Genomic DNA, 22,302 nt, shown 5'->3' on the forward strand with positions numbered 1-22,302 from the left:
AGGCAGAAACACTGACTTGCGGAGAAGAAGGAGGCAGAGAAGAGAGGGAGTGTGGAGGGACAGATGTAAAGGAAGAGAGGGCAGGAAGACAGGAGCACACAGGGCATCATGTCCACTCCGGTAACATCCTCCTCACTGCCATCCTCCAGTTCCATGGAGATGATATTTGGCAGGAATAAGAAAGAACAACTGGAGCCAGTGTCAGCCAGAGTGACAGGTGAGACTTCTGGGTTGAGATGGGCATCTTTTTTTTTTTCTTTTCTTTATTATAAGCTGCTTTTGGAAGCCTGGTAACCCATTTATAGGGACAAGATAAGCCAAGATCCCAAAACCATCTCTGTGGTAAACTGGGTGTGTTTGCACAGGGTAACTCAGTTTCCAGGGAGAAAGCTGTTCCTTCTCAATGTCTCCCAAAGGATACCGGGAATGCTCTGATAGCCACAGTGCAAGTGGGGAGACCAGAGGACAGCTTACAGGAGTGGGGGTCTTTCCACCATGTGGGTCCCAGAAATTGAAGCCAGGTGTCAGGCTTGGATGCAAGGGTCTTTACCTGCTATGACATTTTGTTGGCCCTCAGGTGGCGTTTTCTAATTGAGGAATTACCTTAGACGTTGATGAAAACCTTCCCAGCTTTTTTGTATATGTTCTGTGATTATCATGGTAATATTCAATGTATCTATGTTAAATTGTATACAACATTTAGATGAATATTTAAATACAAAAGACAAATTTAAAGTATCATTATCTGAGTGTACTCCCCTCAAGTTTTTAAGCTTTTATTATCTTAAACCATGTGTGTATGTTTGTATCTGTGTCCAGGTATGTAAATATGAGTACAGGTATCTGGAAAAACCAGAGGTGTTAGATGCCCTGGAGCCTGAGTTACAGGTGGTTATGAGCTACAGTGGGTACCGGGAATCAAACTCAGGTCCTCTGGAGCTGGAAGAGCAGTGTGTGCTCCTAACCACTGCACCATCTTTCCAGATCCTCTCAAGTTTTCTTAAGTCAGATGTCTTAGTCAGGGCCACTAATGCTGTGATGAAACACCATGACCAAACCAAGTTGGGGAGGAAAGGGTGTATTTGGCTTACACTTCCACATCACGGTTCTTCATCATTGGAGGAAGCAGACCAGGAACTCAAACAGGGCAGGAACCTGGAGGCAGGAGCTGATGCAGAGGCCATGGAGGAGACCATGGAGAGGCCGTGCAACTTCCTGGCTTGCTCCCCATGGCTTGCTCTTCATGGACAGTGAAAGGAGAGAGCTGACCCCTGAAAGTTGTTCTCTGAACTCCACACACACTGAGGACAAAAGTCAGCCTTGGGTGTCATTCTCAAGATGTCATCCACTTCGTTTTTCGAAACAAGATCTCTCCCTGGCCTGGAGCTTGCCAGTTTGGCTAGACTGGCTGAGGAGTCTCAGGGATCTACCGTCTCCACCTCCCCAGCCCTGGGGTCACAAGCACGTGCCATCATGCCTGGGTTTTTTATATGGGTTCTGGGAGCCAAGCTCAGCACCTCCTGTTTGGGTGATGAGCACTTTTGGAGCCATCCCCTAGCTTCTAGAGTATTCTTCCATGCCTTAGTGAGGGAAATGTGCTCCCTCAAGACTGTAGGGCAGCATTGGGCTGCAGCACTGCCCCTAGCAAAGTGTGTTTGGAGCATCGATTCTTTCATCTCCTTAATGGACCGTGAGCAACTTCAGGCTGGGGATGGCATCTATTCTTCTTGGTCATCCTCAATGTCAGCAAACTACCAGCCCTATTGCACCATTTCTAGAAAGGACCGTGGAGTAAATGGACAGACAATGAGTAGTAATTAGCTCTAGGCACTCAGTTTCTTCCCAAAGCCCCCCACCTCCCCTGCTTCCCCCTTTTTTGGAGTTTTTCAGTTTGGTCGTGGAATCTAAAGAGTTCATCTGGCAACTAAACCATTTATCTTTTAACAGGCACAATTCCAGCATGGCTGCAGGGAACCCTGCTTCGAAATGGACCCGGGATGCACACAGTGGGGGACAGCAAATATAACCATTGGTTTGATGGCCTGGCCCTCCTCCACAGCTTCTCCATCAGAGATGGTGAGACCCCGGCATGAGTTTCCTGTTGCCGTGGCAACAAACACAAGGCAGACTCCAGGGCCTGAAACAACAGGAGTTTATTCTCTTTCTTTGGAGGGAGGGGGTGTCAGAAGTCTGAAACTGATGACACTTGGGGTAACGTCAAAGTATTGGCAGGGTTTCTTTCCTTCTGGAAGCTCTGGGGAGAACCCATTGCCTTGCTTCGCAAGATTTCAGACGCTGCCTATGCCCTTGGCTTGTGGCCCCATCCCTGTCTCATAGCATCCTGTATGTTTTTTCAACCTCTCTGTCTCTCTCTTTCTTCTCCTTCCCCTCTCCTCTCCTATCTTCCTCCTCCTTTTCTTCTTCCCACCCTCTCCTCCTCTTTTCTCCTCCACTTCTTGCTCTCTCTCACTCTCTCTACTCATCAGTACAACCTCGTTGACCATCCCTCCCCCCTCCGCCCCCCCCGCCCCCCCCCCGCCCCCGTCTCCCTCTTTCAAGGACTCTATAACGCCACCATGCCCAGTCAGGTAACCCCAATGCTTTAACGGAGTAAGACCCACCAAGTCCCTTCCCCCACGCTGGTTCTTCAGGGGCCCGGATGCAGGCTGATCTTGGGGAGAGCATCACCCAGCCTGCTGCCAACACCTCTGGGAAGATGCCCAAGGATCTCTGTCATTTCCACTTATGATCAAATCTGCCATGGGATGAGCAATGACAGGGAAGGTGACAGGCTGGGAACTCAGACATGCCTCTGATCCAAACAGGAGGAGAGCAGGCTGAGAAGAAGCCAGCTGAGCACAGTGCTTGCCCTAACCGTCATGGCAGTGTGTCCTGGGCCCCCTCCTATCAGGGCCTCCCACATCTGCCACCCAACCCTCCAAGTGTCTTCAGATTGCCACCCAGGCCTCTCATCTCCTCTGAAGCCTTCAGTCACCACCCCGCCCCGCCCCCATTGTGTAACAGTGGAGGTGGAAACACAGGATGTCAGCGTCTGTGTCCCCCCCCCCCATGTGCGGAGAAATTGGGGTTGGGGGGTAAAGAAGGAAATGCAGGTTGTTGTCCATTTTGTTTTGTGCATTTTATGGTGGAGCTTTCATTCTGTAGATTTTTGTTCCTTTTATTTTAGTTCTCAGGTAGGCGTGTATCAGATGTTGAACCTATCCTCATATCCCTCTATATGCTCTTTTTCTTCCCTCTCTCTTACCCCATTTGTTCCCCTAGACAGTTTCACTTCTACATTCTCTCTCTCTCTCTCTCTCTCTCTCTCTCTCTCTCTCTCCATATATATATAATACATGCATAATTGTATCTATATATATATATTGTATATATTATATATACATATGTAATTTTATGTAACTATATCTAGGAGCCACAAATGAGAGAAAACATACAATATTTATCTTCCTGAGTCCGACTCAATTCTCTTAATATAATAATCCCACCTCCAGCCATCTTCTTGAAAACGACCCAACTTCATTCTCTACAGTTGAAAGAAAATTGAATTGTATACACATACCGTATTTTCTTTACCCAGTCTTCTGTTGTCGGACACCTAGGCAGGCTCCATAACAGCTATTGTGAATGGAGGTGCAGTAAACATGGGTGTACAGGTGTCCCCTGGATGTGTTGCCTTAGAGTCCTTTGGGTAAATACCAGGAGTGGTATAACTTCACATGGCAGATCTAGTTTTAGTTTAGCTTTGTGGGTTTTTTTTTTTTTAAAGACTTATCTTTAATTATGTGTATGCTACTGCATCTGTGTGTGGGTATGTGCATGTGAATGCAGTACCCAAGGAGTCCAGGAGAGGGTGGTGGATCACCTTGAGCTCAAGTTAGAGGTGGTTGGGAGCCACCCAACGTGGGTGCTGGGAAGTGAACTCAGGTCGTCGGTAAGAACAGAAAGCACTCTTAACTATGGACCCATCTCTCCAGTCCTTATTTTTGGTTTTTGAGAAACCACCAACCGACTTCTAAAGTGGTTGGACTAGTTTTCATTCCCACAGGAGTGGATCCTGGCCAGGACTTGATTTCACGACCGCCAAGCTCACTGGGGTGAGATGCAGTCTCAGTGTAGCTTTGAATTTTATTCCTCTGATAGTTAGTGAGGTTGGACATCTTTTCATATGATTACTGGCATTTTATGTTGGTATTTCATGCTTTGCAAACCGCCTGATCATTTTATTAGCCCACTTATTTCTCTAAGGAAGTGTAGGGCACAATGGGCATGGCAGTGCACACCTTTAATCTCAGCACTTAGGAGACAGAAGCAGGAGAATCTCTGTGAGTCTGAGGCCGGCCTGGTCTTACGGAGCAAGTTCCAGGACAGCCAGGGCTACATAGTGACACCTTGTCTCAAACAAAAAACAAAAAAAGGAAAGGAAGGAAGGAAGGAAGGAAGGAAGGAAGGAAGGAAGGAAGGAAGGAAGGAAGGAAGGAAGGAAGGAAGAAATGGAGAGGAGCTGGAAAGATGGCTCAGTAGTTAAGAGCACTTGTTACTCTGGTGAAAGACTGAGTTCAGTTCCCAGCACCCACGTGATGGTTCCAGCCATCCATAATGCCTGTTTCAAAGGATTTGATGCCCTCTCATTATGGAAGCTGCATGAGTGTGTGTCACATACATACATGCCTACAAACACTCCCACACATAAATAAACATTTTAAAAAGTGAACAGGCAGACAAATGGTCTGTGGTCTTCCCCAGAGACCAACAGAAGTTAATGCTTTAAAAAACAGCAAAGACCAAGCATGATGGTGTACACCATTAATCCCAATGCTTGGAGAGGCAGGGGCAGGCGGATCACTTTAAGTTCGAGGCCAGCCTGGTCTACAGAGTGAGACCCTGTCTCAAAAAAATTAATTAAATTAAATTAAAAATAAAAATAAAATCCATCAAAGACTGGGTAAAAGAGAAGGAGCAGAGAAGAGGAAAGTTGGAGAAGGGTAGAGAATAGGTTCCTTTGTCTAAATCTAAAAGGACTTCAAAATAGAAAGTTTTGTTTAAAGTAGTGATGGTGAGTGATGCCAGGTCTCTGTCAGCAGAGAGACTGTTTCTAGGAGATAAAGTCATCCCACTAGGATTTGAATAATCATATGCACATGCATGTGTGAGAGTGTGTGTGATATGTGCACAGGGGTTTGTATTGTGAGCATGTGCATGTGATGTGTGTCAGGGTGTATGGGTACACACAAGTGTGTATAGTGTGTGTGCATACATGTATGTGTGGTGCATGTTGGGGGGTGTGGGAGTACACATGTATGTGTGATGTATGTTGGGGTGTATGTAGACACACAGCATTGTGGTGTGTGTCAGGATATGTGGTATACACAGTATGTGTGGTGTATATTGGAGTGTGTGAGTGCACACAAGTGTGTATGGTACATGTGTCAAAGTATGTGGGTATGTACACATGTGTGTGAGCACATGTTGCAGAATGTGTGTGTGTGTGTGGTTGTGTGTTGAAGTAGATGGGTGTACACAAGTGTGTGTGGTGTGTGTCAGAGTGTGTGGGTGCACATGTGTGTTTGGCTTATGATGTATATGTGGATACACACCCTCATGCCTACCTTAATCACAAGACTATCAGACTTGACCCAGTTCTTGAAGACACTAGGCAGAAGATTGCTGTTTACTCTGTCCCTTCAGATGGGATGCGGCTGCAGGGGGCTCAGGAGAGCAGGGTAGGCAGTGGCTGATGACTTTAATCTCACACTCGTTGTCCAGCGTCAGCCTTGAGCATTTCCAGAGCTACTTTCTCTCTGGGCCTCTAGTACTCTGGGATCCCACAGCTCCCTGTTTATAGGAAGTGGGTGGCCTGGCCCAAGAGTTTACATTTCAAGTGAAAAGAATTCACCTTTCAAGCCAAGCACTGGGGCCCAAAGGCCCTTAGCCAGTGCGTGTGGAGGGTGGCATCCAGAGAGAGTGACCAAAGAAGGACAGGCTGGCTCTAAAGTGGGTCTTGGTGCCGTGCGGCGCTTGGCTAAAGACCGACACCAGGCTCACCCTCCAGGCGAGCTTCCAGCTTTAAATATCAAGGGTTTTCCTTGACCATCCGGAATTTCAGCAGCCAACACACTTGTGTAAGTCACTTTTATCATTTCGATGAATACCTGACGGAAGAACTTACAGTGGAAGGAAGAATTCCTGTGGGACTCACAGCTCATCTTGGAAAGATTGGTGGCTGGAGAGAGAAGCACACCGCCATGCTGCTTCCACGGGCTCAAGACCCCAGCCCACAGGGTGCTCTTACCCACATTCAGAATGGCTCTTCCGTCCTCAGTCAAGCCTCTCCGGAGACAGCCTCTAAGATTTGTCCAGAGGCGTGTCTCTGAAGTGATCCTGAAGTTGATGGTGAAGGTGAACACACGTATACTGTGTACCCTGCAGCCAGATGCCTCACAGCATCTCATGGAAATGCTGACTCTGGGAGCTGGGAGAGGGCTACGTGAAGTCAGCCACAATCTCAGGATGGCTAGTGTTGCTAACATGGTCATCATTTCCCCTTAGGTGGAGAATGGACGTGGTTTTCATTGAAATGTATACTCAGTCCTTTGGAGAAAGATAAAAATACACCCCAGAGGAAAAAAAAGCCATTGGTGCTGTTAGGAGTCATTTGAGGGATTATCAGGGAGAGGGCTTGTTGGTGTGTGGGTGTTAGGCCTCATATCCCCTTTCTTAACTGAGATATCACCTGTATGAGATGGTCCATTCATAAAACTCTACCCAGCTGCGCATATGGAGTGTATTTTTAGTAGAGTCAAACTGGCTGTATCGCTGTGTTAAGACCCTGCCTAAGAGGGGCCATTTCTATGTTCATTACCAGTCTAGGAATCCATTGACTACTCACTAGTTGTATAACTTAAGACATTTAACCTCTCAACACGTCAGTTTTATTGGGTGAGAATGGATCTGTGGTTGCATTTGTACTTTATGTGCTAAGAAATTTTGCATTCAAAGTGTTATAACTTCTCTGATGTTGCTGTTACTTGGCAACTTACAGAAATGTTAGTTTCTGTTTATTCAGGACATTTCTTTTTATATTGATTTATTTGTGTGTATGTGTGTGTCAACACAAGTGCATGCATGCACCAAGGACATGGGGCAGGGGGGGGGTCAGTTCTCTCCTTCCACCATGTGGGTTCTGGGCATCAAACTTGGGTCATCAGATTTGCCAGCAGGTACTTTATGCACTGAGCCATTTCCCCCATCACCCCCTCCCCATCCTTTATTTTATTTTTATAACCCACTGAGTCTAAATCACAAGGCTCCTATGTGCATAGGTGTGGGGCCGTCCACTGGAGCCTGGGACACCTACAGGGATCACACCTCTACAGAGAACGGACTCTGCTTGCAGCTAACAACTGCCAGTAGCTCTTCAGCTGGGAGTGGGAGGGGGAAGGTTGTGAGGTCATCTCTGCGCATGTTGACTTGATGTCATACAGGGAAGCATAGCTCTTGAGTCTGAGTGCCCCAGTTCTACTGAGTCCAGAAGACCCTGTTTCAGCTCTGTCCTCCCCAGCCTCCAGCTCCTAAACTCTTTCTGCTGACTCTTCCTCAATGTTCCCCGAGTCTTGAGGGTGCTGACTCTTCCTCAATGTTCCCCGAATCTTGAGGGTGCTGACTCTTCCTCAATGTTCCCCGAGTCTTGAGGGTGGTGACTCGTCCTCAATGTTCCCCGAGTCTTGAGGGGAAAGGGTATAGTATAGCTGTCCCACTTACGGCTGAACAAGGAGACACTGCTTCTATGCAGGGAGCTAGTGTGGTTCTGGGTCCTGATGATAGGCCTGGGGGAGTTCCGACCCTCTGTGGATACACAGAATTGGGTGTTATGTCACTCCCCTACACCCGCTGCAACAGATACGAAATATTTCTCCAGGAGGCTGAGATTGCTGACACTGGCTTCTGAAGGTAGGTCCCCCAGCTGTGAATGAGGCCTCAGGGGTCAGCACAGCCTTCCCAACTAGTGCTCCGAATCTGTGTTTTCCCCAGACAAACACCACCATGGTGGAAGGCATTGCCAATGGCTAGGCCATACTGGGCAAGGTGACTGTTCCTGAGCCTCAGTTCCCTTGTGTGGAAATGGGGTATAAACAGGCACACTTACCATCTTCTTATGAGTCTCCAGTGACGCTCTAAGTGGTGTGGGTTAGAGATACAGCTGTTAATAGAGTGCTCCCCTAGCATAAACAGAGTCCTGGGTTTATTCCCAGCACCACATAAACATGGCCTAGCAGCATGGGCTTGTCATCCTAGCTCTTGGGAGATAGAGGCAGGAGGATCAGGAGTTCAAGGTCGTCCTTGGCTATAGTAAATTCAAGGTCTGCCTGGGCTACATAAGACATCCCCACACAGCACGCACGCACGCACCATAATACTGCCACTTTTTTTTTTTTTTTTTTTTTTTTGGTTTTTCGAGACAGGGTTTCTCTGTGCAGTTTTGCGCCTTTCCTGGAACTCACTTGGTAGACCAGGCTGGCCTCGAACTCAGAGATCCGCCTGCCTCTGCCTCCTGAGTGCTGGGACTAAAGGCGTGCGCCACCACCACCTGGCGACACCGCCACATTTTTTAATGTAAATGAACTTACACTCCAAATTCTCTTTTTAGTGTAGTTACGCACTTGCATGGAAGAGGCCTGTCTGGGTGACAAACCTCTTTCCGGCCCTCCAGGAAAGCTCCTAGAATGGCTGACATCAATTTCAAAGCCCCCGAAGGTGCCAGGCTGACCAGCGTCTGCTTCTTCCATTTCAGGGGAGGTCTTCTACAGGAGCAAATACTTGCAGAGCGACACCTACTGCGCCAACATCGAGGCCAACAAAATCGTGGTGTCCGAGTTCGGAACGATGGCCTACCCAGACCCCTGCAAAAACATCTTCTCCAAGTAACGTCCCCTTCTGAGTCTCAGCAAATGTCATGCTTTTTTGATATCTTTGGTGGTCAAAACAGCCCATATTTTCTCCTCTAGTAGTTTTCTTCAGGGTAGATAAACTCCGTGTGGCTGACCTGTGACCGTGGACACTGTGTGATTCGTGATCGTTGGAGGCCAAGGGCAGTTGACAAATTGTCAGATGTTCTCCTGCCCGGCTGGTGGGAGAGCGCTGGGACATTATCAATCAAAATGACAAATGTGTGTTCCCTTTGGTCTAGAGATACACTTGCTCCTGTCTGCAATGACAAACGGGCAAAGTTATTCCTGGCTGCGTCATTTGTTATGATACATGCTGCAAACAACCCAAACGTCATTGCCAGAAGTCTGGTTGATCACATGACACTAAAAAAGCATACAAAAATGCCCCAGTCGGGCAGAGAAGAAGTGAGGCTGCTGGCTATGATGTACAAAAATATTCTAAGAGGCATTAAGTTAAAAAGTTGTTTGTTTATTTGTTTGTTTGTTTGTAAGTCAGGGCAGGGCTGAGGAGATGGCTAGTGGGTGAGAGCACTTGTTGAGAGAAAGCGTGAAGTCTTGACTTCAAATCCCCAGAACTGCTAAGTACAGTCACAAGCATGCCTGTAACCCTAGCATAGTGTGAGAAGGAGACAGATAGATTGCAGGGATTTGCTGAGTGCCAGCCGAACTCCAGCTCTAAAGGGAGACCTTGCCTCAAGAGAGTATGGTAGAAAGTGAGACGCAGGACACCTGATGTCTCCTCTGGCCCACTGTGCACACACATGGGTACATGCACCTGTACACATACATGTGCTGAACTGCACACTTTTTTTTTTTTTTTAAGCAAGGTTCATCAATGTGTTCTCTGTTCAGGGAGAAAAAAAAGAAAGAAGTCTAGGTGTATTTTTGCTTCCACCGGGCATAAAGCCATCAGCTGTGGGAAGCTGACGAATGAGGGGGTGGGGAGATTTTTCTGGGACACACCTGAATCCATTTGGGTTATGAAGCAGATGCATGTGTTACACACTCAACGATTAAATCCTTGGCTAGAGTCAGACACACTTCAGAGAGCTGTGAAAAGATTCGGGTGGGCTGACCAAAGATAGGAAGGCTGCTTCTGCTTTTCCAGGGCTGACATCATCCGTCCCTACAACAGGGCGAGTCGCCCTTGCAGATGGGCTGAGCTGGGGAGGTGTCAACAGAGAAAAGGGAGTGGACTGGAAGGACTTCAAATCCACACCTGGAGCGGGATCCCTGCAGTTGCCTCCTCGGTCGGTAGGCGGAGCACCACTCAACACTTGTGTCCATCGTTGCCAGTTGTACCGATAAACCGCCTTGGATTCTCTTTCTTCCTGTTTGCAGTTTGGCAAAATGAACCATGAGTCTTAACTAACATGAGTTTGTTTTCTTTTTTACCAAAACTAATTCCAGGGCTGAGGATGTAGCTCAGTTAGTAGAGTGTTTACACAAAGCCCTGGGTTCAATCCCAGCACAAGCTTAAACCAGATGTGATGGACCAATGCTCTATGTCTGGACAGAGTCTCTCACTGAAGACAGAGCTAGCTACTAAGCAGGCGAGTTCCCGGGAATCCTCTTGTCTCCCCCTCACACAGCTCTTGGGTTGCAGGCATGTGTGTGACCATGCCTAGCCAAGAGGTGGCAGCAGGATGGTCAGAAGTTCAAGGACATCCTTGGGCACATAGCGAGTTTCAGGCTAGCCTGGGACAAATGAACCCTTGTTTCAAAAGAAAAACAATCAAAAACAAAAAACCACAAGTAACTTCTTGACAAATTTGAATACTCAGTGAAAACTCAGGTTCTGCCAAAGCAGAGATTCACTGTTTTGCTAGGTCTGGGGTGGGTATTATGGGTACGTGTCTGATATCTGTATGGCTGCTTAAAGTAGTTGGGAGCCTATCAGCTCCTGCTGGCTCTAGGTAAAGAGCGCCCTGCACTTTTGACACTCGGGAGGAGTGTCACGTGACCACTTGCCCCAGCACCTCACTTGCTGGTGAGTCCAGGTTGTGGAATGTGTGGGGAACCTGATACCTGAGTCCTCCAGATTCCTCGGGTGACCCCTTGAGACCCACAGTCTTTTCTCCATCGCTGAAGCAGAACGTGTTAAACGGTGAGAAGGGGAGTCGCAGAGAGCAGGGCTCCCCAGACACAGCCACTAACACCACCCCCTTTCTTCGCAGAGCTTTCTCCTACTTGTCCCACACCATCCCCGATTTCACGGACAACTGCCTGATCAATATCATGAAGTGCGGAGATGACTTCTATGCCACCACAGAGACCAACTACATCAGGAAAATCAACCCCCAGACTCTTGAGACCCTGGAGAAGGTATCACAGGCTTACAGTCAGCATCCATTTCTGACCCAGGAAAGGAAGCCCACTCCCCACCCCCAGGGGGAACACATGCATGATGGGGGTCCCAAAGATGATTCCACCTACTGGACGCTCTAGCCATCTTATTGGATAAACTCTATGATGTCCACGCAGTGAAATCTCCTCAGGATGCCTTTCTCATGTGTCCCCATGGGGCTGGAGAGATGGCTCAGTGGTTAAAAGCATGTACTGCTCTTAGAGATAATCTGAGTTCAGTTCTGAGCACCCAGGTTGGGTGGATTACAACCATTTGTAGCTCCAACTTGAGGGGAATTGGATGCCCCCTTCTGGCCTGCATGGGTACTGCACTCATATGTATGCATATACACACATGCACACACACACACACACACACACACACACACACACACACACACAATTTTAAAAATAAATCTTTAGAATATATCCCCATCCCTAAAAGTGGTGCAGACAAACTGGCTTAAAATAACAGAGACTTGCTATCTTGCATTTATGGAGGCCACAATTCTAAATTCAAGCTGTCAGTAGGGCCAGGCTCTGACAGTTTGTAGAGGAGTATCCTTCCTGTGTTTCCCAGCGCAACTTATTTCCAATCCTCAATGTTCCTCAGCTCATAGACTCATCACTTTAGTCTCCATCTCCTGGGTCCCATGGTATTATTCCCTTTGTGTCTGTGTGCTCCGATTTCCCATGTTCTATGAGCACACAAGTCATGAGGTCACAGGCTGCTCTCTTATGGTATGACATCATCTTGTGATTACACATTCAAATATGCTACTGTCAAGTGAGGTCCCATTCACAGCACAGGGCTTAGGACTTCCTCCTGTCTGTTTGGAAGGCACTCAGAACCATAGTTCTTAGGACCCAGAGGTTCTACCCACAGTGACCTGCAGAGGGAGGTATTACTCAGAGAGCAAGGGCACCGGAGACAGAACCGCTTCCTGGGAAGCACTGGGCCAATGTTCTCGTGAAAATCAATAGACCCTGTTTCAGTTTGCTCCAGCTGGTTCTTCAAAGCCACAATGTTGTCATAAGGCGTTTGAACGATCTGCTAAATTGAACACTTTTCTTAGCTGGGAATTTACGTCCTGTTCCGTGTAAACTAGGTGGCAAGGGCCCAACTGAGGCATGCTGGGAAATACCCAAAGGGCCAGAGTCCTGCCTAACGCTTGGCTGGCTGTGTTATTCTGGAGAAGAAGGGCAAACAGCTAGTCCCTGGCCATCCTGTTGTTCTTTGTCTGTGGTCTGTTCTGAGCAGGGTTCATAGTTCAACTTGTTAGTAGAATTCATGATTTTTAGTAAATGGTTTTATAGCCTCTGTTTCCAGAGTAGCACCATGAGAGGCCTGGAGAGCTAGCTGCCTCTCTGCCTCTGTGGGCTCCAGCAGGGGTGAATTTAAATGACTTAATGGGATCAGCACAGAGCAGTGGCTGAAGCGGGAAGATGAAAATCTACCTGCCCTGATCATTGTTTGGAGCCTTCTGTCATGAGGATTATGACCTGTCACTGTGCTGAGGATCCTGACAAGACCAGAATATGGGATGGGAACCACAGGCACTCACAGACACACACACACACACACGCACGCACGCACGCACGCACGCACGCACGCACGCACGCGCGCGCGCAAGCCTGCTCACTAGCTTCTCTCAACTGATTAGTTGCAGAAGCACCTCCTAATGCAAGGTCACATCAGGTCATGAGACTAGACATCTCTTTTGTTTTGTTTTGTTTTGTTTTTTTCCAGACAGGGTTTCATCATGTAGCCTTGGCCATCCTAGAACTATCTCTGCAGACCAGACTGGCCTAGAACTCACAGAGATCTGCCTGCCTTGAGTGCTGGAATTAAAGTTGTGTGCCACCACCACCACCACCTGGCTAAGACATCTCTTTCAAGGCAAATTATGCCTTTATTTTCAATCAGGAGATATGCAGGAGATCCACCTTTCTAGACTTAGGCTTAGTCAGGTGCTCATGGTATTCCATCTTCTCTTCTTCTGAAAATGGAGTAAGTGGCTATTGTATTTTACAGGTTGATTACCGGAAGTATGTGGCTGTAAACCTAGCAACCTCACACCCTCATTATGATGCAGCTGGAAATGTCCTTAACATGGGCACATCCATTGTGGACAAAGGACGGACAAAATATGTAATATTCAAGATCCCTGCCACAGCACCAGGTAGGTGGCCCTGGGAGTCTAACAAATCAAAGACAATTGAGGGATCCTTGCTGATGAGTTCCGATTTGTGTTTGTGACACACTGCTCAGTGCAGAACTTTCCTTCACAGATTATTCAGATGACCTTAAATTCAGTTTTGTCATTCAGGCAAATTAAAAAATTCTTTTGGGAATAGCTCAGTTTCCTCCTTTAACATGAAAGAGACATTTCTGAGGTTATTTTGGATAAAGGAAATCCTGTCACTATTTTTAACCTCTTGGTTTTTAGGCTCCAATTCATGAGTTCACTAATTTTCTACCTACTCATCTATTCACCTATTTATCCATCCATCTACCCATTCATCTACTCACCTACCCACTCAATCACCCATCCATCCACCCATCTATCCAACTATTCGTTTATCCATCCATCTATTTATTTATCCACCCACTCATCTATCCATTCATCTACTCACCTGTCACTCAACCATCCATTTACCCCTCTATGCACCTACCAACTAAACCATCCATCCATCTTTCCATTTATCCACTTCTGTGTACTCAATCATCTATCTATCCATCCATCAATTTAGCATATTCTAACTTTTTCTCTAAGTATGAACTAGTCATTTTTCAAAGTCTCCTGACAAACTTTTATATGCCAAGATCATGCCACCCCCTCCAACCTGTAGCCAGGCTCCCAGGGCTTAGAGTTGGAGTGCTTAGCCCTGCTGGGATCCACTCCAGATCCACACCCTGTTCCCGGGGCCTTCTGGACCTCCTCCTCCTCTTAGGGCCGGGTCCTGGAGCAAAGCCCAAGCCAGTGATTGCATGTTCCTGAGGGGGAAGAGGGTGAGGCTCCCAACCTATGTTTGTCTAGGACCCTCCTGGTTGCCGCACCCAGCCGATGAGGCCTTAAAGGGTGTTTGACCTGACCTTCTGGCCTAGGCAAGGAGTTTCTGTCTGTGACCCTGAAAGTCACTGCCTGCTCCCTACCCCTACAGTTTGTAGAAAACTATCAGGCTGTGCCAGAAGCTGGAAACACAGCACACGCCCCCCACCCCAAGGTCAAAGGGTGGCATGAATATTATTAAGTGAAACTGAAGTTACTTGGGCTGGCGAAGGATGTGTGATCCAGTCCTGCATTCTAGAGTGTCAGCTGGGGTCTTCTGGGCATTTTTTATTTGCTACCTCATATGACAAGGGACCGTGAGGCTCAGCAGATTAGGTGACAGTGACATGGTGTGGGTCACATGGCTTACAGGAGCCCAGCCATCATGCAAGAGGCAGTCTCGACTTCCTGCTGGTGCAGGGGCATTCCTGCTCTGCATCCCAGAGCAGGGCCTTTCATCTGTGGTCTGTGTTCTTCCTCGTTGGAGAAAACTAGCCCACAACCGCACAGCATCCCCTCCCACCGGCCAGCTGTTTACAGTGTGCACAGGTGGCCACAGAGAGGTGGGGACATTGACAGGGATCTCATTATAAATCAGCCCCAGGACTGGGTGGGGAAGCCTTGTGCCCAAGGCTGATTCATGCTCACAAAGGACTCAAAAAACAGAACACACACACAGCAATGGCCTCGAGTGCCATGAGAACTGACGTTGTGAACTGTGAACTTGTGAACTGCAGTTAGAACTGGGGGTGGGCATGGACCTTCCCACCCCTGCCCCATGCCTCATTTGTGTGTGTGTGTGTGTGTGTGTGTTGTTGTTGTTGTTGTTGTTGTTTTGTTTTGTTTTTTTTTGCTTTTCTGGGTGTATTTCTCCCTAGTAACATAGAAAGTCAAGGCTATGACTTGGATCCTAGACCCATTCACCTCATTTGCCCGTGTGTGAAGTGGGCATGGCACAGTTTTGCTTAATTGGCATAGTAGGTGTAAAAGTCCCTCACGGCTGGATGGAGGCACGGCCCTGTCAGGAGAACCTAGCCTTGCAAGTGTGAGGATTTGAGTTTGGTCCCCAGAGCCTGTGTAGAAAGCCAGATGTAGTGACACACACCAGTCATCTTAGCACTGGAGAGGCAGAGATGGGTGAATTCCTAGGGCTCACTGGTCTAATGTGTGGGCTCCAGGTCCTAGTGAGAATCCCTGTCGGGGGGAAAAAGCAAGGAGGACATGCCTCAGAAGGAATGACAGACAGCTCAGGTCGTCCTCTGGGCCTGTGCATGCACACACACCTGCCTCCCCTCTGAGACACAGAGGAGCCTCACAATGGGTAGCTAGTTAGTCCTCTGCTGTGTGTTTTGTTATGGGTAGTGTTAGAACAATGGATAGAAATCCCATGGAACGCTTTGTGTGTGTTGGCTCCCCCCAAAACACAGGGGCTTAAGTCTGGGAAGTTCACGTGCCCCTGGGAGACTTGGTAGACATGCGGCCTGGGGCCTTGCCCCAGGAACACATTAAACTCTGCATTTAATCACCATCCCAAGATTCACAGGTACGTTCAAACATGAGAAACATGGCTCTGCAGCTTCTATTTCTGCCAAATGACCATCAGGAACTATTTAAGGTCCTGAGAACCACCTCCCTGGTGTCAGTCACAGAGGCTCAGCTGGGCTACTGTCCCTGGAAGCAGAAACAGTCAGCCTGGCACAGAAGGCAGTGGGTGTGGCCGTGTTCCGCGGAAGACTGTATTTGTAAAAGCAGCGGGAGGCTTAGTTTAGTTCCCCAGGCTGGAGTAGGGACCGTTGGGTCCCCAGGGTCTCCCTGGGTGAGGTAGTGGTTTTTCAGGCTGGAGACCCAGAGTTCGCTCTGGCAAGTGGGCTCTAGGGTGAGTCTCTCAAGTCCTGGTACCTGGTCTTGTGGGCCCTTCATCAAAGGTTCTCCTGAGGACACGGTTGGCGTGTAGGTGATAGTGCTGTCCTGCTACGTTCTCAGGTTTGCTCTTCTCCAGGCACCAAGAAGAAAGGGAAGAGCCCCCTGAAGCACATGGAAGTATTCTGCTCCATCCCCGCTCGCTCGCTGCTCTCCCCCAGCTACTACCACAGCTTTGGCGTCACAGAGAACTACGTGATCTTTCTGGAGCAGCCTTTTAAGTTGGATATCCTCAAGATGGCCACCGCGTACGTGCGGGGGGTGAGCTGGGCTTCCTGCATGTCCTTCCACGGGGAGGACAAGGTGAGACCTTCCTGTCTATCTACCCCATGCCAGGATCACCGAGGAGGCCACCCTGAGGGATGCTGGCAGAACATTAGCTACCGTTTAGTGGCTCCGCGGGCAGCTGCCACCGTCTGGAGCGTTCTAGAGCTGGGGTGGGTTCATTAAAGTGGTTCTGAGTGAGAACATCCCTACTCCTAAATGCAGACTGTCCTGGGAACAGGATGTGATCTTGGGCAAACAAACTTTCCCCCCACCCCAAACCATCTCCACATGCACAGCTGCTCGCTATAGGACCAAGACCCCATCCATAGCTAGGGCCTGCACAGCCTCTGTCATCCACTCAGCACCTCACCTCTGCTCTTGTCATACAATGTTGGCATACTGAGTCGGGGTATCAGTTGAGCGTAGATATCAGAATAACCCTGGGTTCCACAGATGTTGAGTGGAAGGAAACATCTCCTTCAGTGAGAGACACATGAGTGTTCCATGCATGTGTACATACATGAGTGTGTGCATGTATGTGCGTGCATGAATGGATAAGTATATATATGTATATGTACTTATGTATGTATGTATTTGCTGTTGCTACTCTTGACAAATGTCCGGTAATTCTCAGTGTTATCTGTTCAAATAACACACGTATAGAAAGCCGAATATAAAATTCCTTTCCTGGGCTAGAAATGTAGTTCAGCTGGTAGAGTGCTGGCCTGGCATACACGAAGCCCTGGGTTCAATTCCCAGTACTGTATGAACTGGGCATGGTGGTGCATGCCTGTAATCCCAGCGCTCAGAGGAGGTGGAGACAGGAGGATTGAGAGTTTAGGGTCATCCTCAGCTACACAGCATGTTCAAGGCTAGCTTGGGCTACATGAGACCTTGTTTCAAAATTATATATATATATTTTTTAAATCCCCTTCTCACCAGACCCCCCCACCACCGTCCCTCCTCCTCCTCTCCCTTCCTGCTCCTCATCTGGAGAAAGTCGCCCTTCTCCATTGACTGTCCACACTGGAGTTTTCCGGACACTCACACCCACTTTCATTTACAGGTGCAAATATGGCGGCTAGCCACCCCCTCTAAGGCCCATCCTCTGCCTCCTCAGGAGGAGAATGAGGTAGATGAGGTCCACTGCTGCTTAAACCTTCTAGCAGTTTCTCATATTTCTCAGAATAACATTCAAGGGTTCCATTCACCAGACCTCAGTCCCCTTCTACTACGAAGTCCCTACTAAGGGCCTCCACGTCTTCTGTTTCTCCTGGAATAAGATGGCTTCCTCCCTCACTGGTCTAGCTCCCAAAGCCTTCTTTCCTGAGCCTATGGGCAGGAAATCCCACACTGGCTTTCCCTAGTTCCCACCACAACTGCATTTTTCTTGAGCATGCCCTTCGTGTGTTACAGATGTTATGTTTCTTGTGGGTTTCACCTCACTCATCTACACAGTTCTTGAGAGGACTGGCTTTTTGTCTCTATGTCACTTTGCCTCTATGGTTCCCAAAGAAATGCCAGGTACTCAGAAGGGTTTCTGTATTTGTAGCATGAATGAACAGGACAGAGAAGCCAGCTCAAGTTGAATACACCCTACAGCATCTCCAGAGACACCAGAGCTCTCCTACTGCCAGGAACTTGGAGACCTGTAAGCCTGAAATCTGAGGCTCTGGTGAGGCTCTGGGCTCGAGGGTCCCAGACTCTAAAGTCAGTTGGGAGTAAACACTTTGACTAAAAAAAAAAAGTGTCTGGCCTGGGGTTAGGGTCAGAGGGAAGACAATGCCTAAACCAATCACCCCCATGCTCACCTGTCCACATTGACGCTCCCCACCCCCATGATGTCAGAGCTCTCCTCGGGCCTCTGGGAGAGGGAAGAAAACAACCAGCCCAAAGAAGCCACCTCCGCCTTCAGGAAGGAAGTTAAGCCAGACCTGCCAAAAGAGAACAGAGAGAGACAGAGAGAGAGGAGAGGAGAGAGAGAGAGAGAGAAAGAGAGAGAGAGAGAGAGAGAGAGAGAGAGAGAGAGAGAGAGAGACATAGAGAGACAGAGACAGAGACAGAGAGAGACAGAGAGAGACAGAGAGAGACAGAGGGGGGTGTTGTATCAGACAACTGACCTGCAGAGCTAGCTAATTACCCCCCCCCGGGGGGATTCCAGCCTGGGGTACACAGCCAGGCCACGGGGGCAGATGCAGCCCCCTAGCCAGACATGGGTTCACTCCACTGCAGCCCTGAGGACAGGTCGGGTGGGTGTGACCAGCAGCCCTGGGAAGTGGGTTGTGCACTGCCCTGTGCCGTGCAGGAGAGGGGACCGAAGAGCCAAGTCTGAGGACTCTAGCCTCCTATGGAGCAGGTCCGCCCTGTACCCCTACAGGTCCCACCAGCAGGGTTATCCCCAGGGACCGGCTCTGTCACTAGAATCACAACAGTGCACTCTTGGGACCCTCCCCAAAGGCTGCCCGGGGACCTTGGTGGTAGAGCTGCCCTCCTGTGGCCTGGATGTCACAGAAATGCCACAGGGCGGTTCCATTCACTGAAGGCTCTTACCTGCCGGTCAGTTAGGCAGGATTTTTTTGTTTTCTTTTGATTTTTACTTATTTAATTGTGTATGTGTGTTCCTGTGTGTGTGTGTGTGTGTGTGTGTGTGTGTGTGTGTGTGTGTGCATGTCTGTGATACCTTAGGATGCCACCTGCCTTGTTTTTTGAAACAGTGTCTCTTACTGGCCTGTGGCTTGCTAATTAAGCCAGAAAGCACCATGGATGGGGGATCTGGTCGTCTCTGCTCCAGCCCAAGTACTGGGATTCCAGGTGTGCACCACCACTCCTGGCTTTTACACGTGTGTGCTGGGGCTCACACTCACGTCCTCAGGCTTGTACAGCAAGCTCTTTACCACCTGAGTCATCTCCCCTGCCCCTTGTCTTCACTTTTATTAACCAACACTCATCATATAAAGTGATGGATTTATACCGATATTTTCACTCAACAGTATCCTGTACTTGGACTCTGTTCATCCCCTGCTCACTCTCTACTTTCATTCACATACACAAAATACATAAATGTGGAAAATAAAACTTCATCTATGTATGGACAGCTTGGCTGATTTCACAATTTGGCCATTGTGAATAGCACTTCCTGGCATTTGAGGTGGGTACAGGGCTCGGAATGGAGAAAGGGATATCCACATGGCCACAGGTGAGGGCAGGCCTGGGTGTTGAGGCGTCACCGTATAACAGAGAGTGAGCTGACCAGTGGGAGGGTGTCTTCTTTCAGACTTACATTCACATCATCGACCAGAGGACCAGAAAGCCTGTGCCAACCAAGTTCTACACGGACCCCATGGTGGTCTTCCATCATGTCAATGCCTATGAGGAGGACGGCTGTGTCCTGTTTGACGTCGTCGCCTACGAGGACAGCAGCCTCTATCAGCTCTTCTACCTGGCCAACCTGAACCAGAACTTCGAGGAGAATTGCAAGATGACCTCAATGCCCACTCTCAGGAGGTTTGCTGTGCCCCTCCATGTGGACAAGGTAGTGTATTCTCTGTTTTCTGGACAGCCCTGGACCTGGGCGAAAATTTTCCTTGGCACTGAATTTCCAAATGAACTAACTGAGCTTTGTTGTTGTTGTTGTTGTTGTTGTTATTTTGGTGTTGTTGTTGTTGTTTTGCTTTGCTTTGAAGTACAAAGGATGGAACCCAGGGCCTCACACATAACAGACAAATTCTTCTTGGGCAATATATCCCTGCCCCAGCCCTGAACTATTTGAAAATTTTTTTTTCATTGTTTTCCTAAAAGCAGCTATGTTCTGTAGAAACATTAGAAAATATAAGTAAGAAAAAAGGAAAGTCCTTTTCAACCTGGCTGGGAGTGGTAACATAGGCTGTGTTGCCAGCACTGGGGAGGTTGAGGTCAGCCTCGATTACATACCCAGACCTTGTCTCAAACAAACGAATAATCCTCATTAAACCCACCATGCAAGATGGTCACTGTGGATGCGTTTGTGTCGACTCCAGTCTCTTTGGATACATATTACATATGTGTAGAGATACATACACATGTGTATATGTATATTTTAATTGCATCTTTTTAACAGTTTTATTGAGAGATAATCCACACACTACAGACTTCATCCATTTATTCAATTCATTGCCCTTTGCTATAGTCAGAGTTGAGCATCCATCCCCATCCTCAGTTTTGAACATTTCCCACCCTTAGAGAAATCCCATACCCTTGGCCCCTTGGCCACCATCTCCCAGAAACTCTCCTCTGACCCCAGGCAACCATGGATCTCCTCCCAGCCTTCAAGGCATCGCCTGTCCAAACACATTATGCTGGCAGACTGTGACGGCACCCGGCCAGGCTCCACTGGCTTCTCTCACTCAGCGGTGTTTTCTGCTTTGCCCCTATGGCAGTGTGTATCCACACTCCGTTTTCTCTCGTGGCCAAGTGTGTGCATGATGCCTTGCCTTCTGCCTTTTATATTAATTATACACTGGGGCACCTCTATGCTCTCATCTTAAATATTCAGCTAATGGTCCAGGGCAGGGATCCATCATTGCCAGCTTGCATGATTTCCCTGCTGATGAACTATCGTTCTTAACACGGTGCCTGACCCCCAGGACAGGAGTCCTCCTCAATCAGGGTGATGCTGTCATGGCTCTGAGCAGAAGGAAGCTTCTGGCCCCAGAACTCACTGACTTCATGATATAATTAATTTAAATGGAACCAAATTGAACTCAATTAAAATGTGGCGGCTCCCGTTTAACTAAAGGAGAGCTGTGTGCCAGGTGCTTGGCTGTGCGTTTTATCTCTTTGTTTATTTTACATCACTTAATGACCAAAACAATTTATGGGAAAGGTTGAAAGCCTTGATTTACAGTTGAAAAAACTGAGAATCAAAGAGATAAAGGAATGTGTCCCAGGCCACAGTGCAAGGTTAGAACCTGGACCAGTCACTAAATGTGTCTCTGTAACTGCGAAGAGACAGGAATTCAGTTGTTCAGCCTGCAGGCCTTACACCTGGAGAGCAGTTCTCCACAACTCAGGGAGCCCTTTCCCACCCTCACCTCTGGGTTTCTGTAGTACAGGGATTCAGCCCAACTCCTGTTCATGGGGCAGAAGAGTCAGGGTTTGTCCCCAGGTTTGTGTGTCTCCAAATTCTGGCTCTTTCCTCTCTAACACTTTGCTCTGTCGTGTGTCTCTGCCATAGCTGGTGCCACATCTCACATAACTCACATTTCACATCCATAACATCTTTGTTGTTGTTTTAATCAACTCCCTGGTAATTAAGCCATGTGAAAGGGAACATGTCACTCCCCAGAGAAAGCAGCACCGTCTGCTGTAAAGTGGAGAGGAGTGTGCAAATGAGATCTGAGAGTCCAGAGGGGGTCTGTAGTTCCAGTTAGGGCTGCCTCCTCCCAAGGCCTGACTTTGGAAAATAAATTTAGGGTTGGGGGTTGTCCTAGCTGAGGTTTCTATTGCTGCGACAAAAAGTCAAGTTGAAGATGAAAAGTTTTTTTGTTTTTTGTTTTTGTTTTTGTTTTTTGACTGCACTTCCACATCATAGTCCAGCACTGAAGGAGGGCAGGACAGGAACTCAAACAGGGCAGGAACCTGGAGGCAGGAGCTGATGCAGAGGCTGTGGAGGGCTGCTGCTTACCGGCTTGCTCCCCATGGCTTGCTCAGCCTGCTTTCTTACAGAACCCAGGACCACCTTATAGTGCCCAGGGATGGCACCGCCCACCATG

General features: G+C 48.3%; 1 protein-coding gene across 2 annotated transcripts in view; it reads left to right on the forward strand.

Annotated features, from left to right (window-relative positions):
* Nucleotides 1–22,302, forward strand: part of Bco1 (beta-carotene oxygenase 1) — a 36,891-nt gene continuing 14,589 nt past the window's right edge. For both annotated transcript variants that reach the window (XM_006986343.4, XM_042277753.2), the window contains exons 1-7: nucleotides 1–217; nucleotides 1,948–2,076; nucleotides 8,810–8,939; nucleotides 11,144–11,291; nucleotides 13,348–13,495; nucleotides 16,365–16,588; nucleotides 19,827–20,084. In XM_006986343.4, the coding sequence (XP_006986405.2) occupies nucleotides 109–217; nucleotides 1,948–2,076; nucleotides 8,810–8,939; nucleotides 11,144–11,291; nucleotides 13,348–13,495; nucleotides 16,365–16,588; nucleotides 19,827–20,084 (1,146 nt within the window). In that variant the 5' untranslated portion in view covers nucleotides 1–108. The remainder of the gene's footprint in view (nucleotides 218–1,947; nucleotides 2,077–8,809; nucleotides 8,940–11,143; nucleotides 11,292–13,347; nucleotides 13,496–16,364; nucleotides 16,589–19,826; nucleotides 20,085–22,302) is intronic.

The sequence above is a fragment of the Peromyscus maniculatus genome, chromosome 5 (assembly GCF_049852395.1).
Source record: "Peromyscus maniculatus bairdii isolate BWxNUB_F1_BW_parent chromosome 5, HU_Pman_BW_mat_3.1, whole genome shotgun sequence".
NCBI classification, from domain to species: domain Eukaryota; kingdom Metazoa; phylum Chordata; class Mammalia; order Rodentia; family Cricetidae; genus Peromyscus; species Peromyscus maniculatus.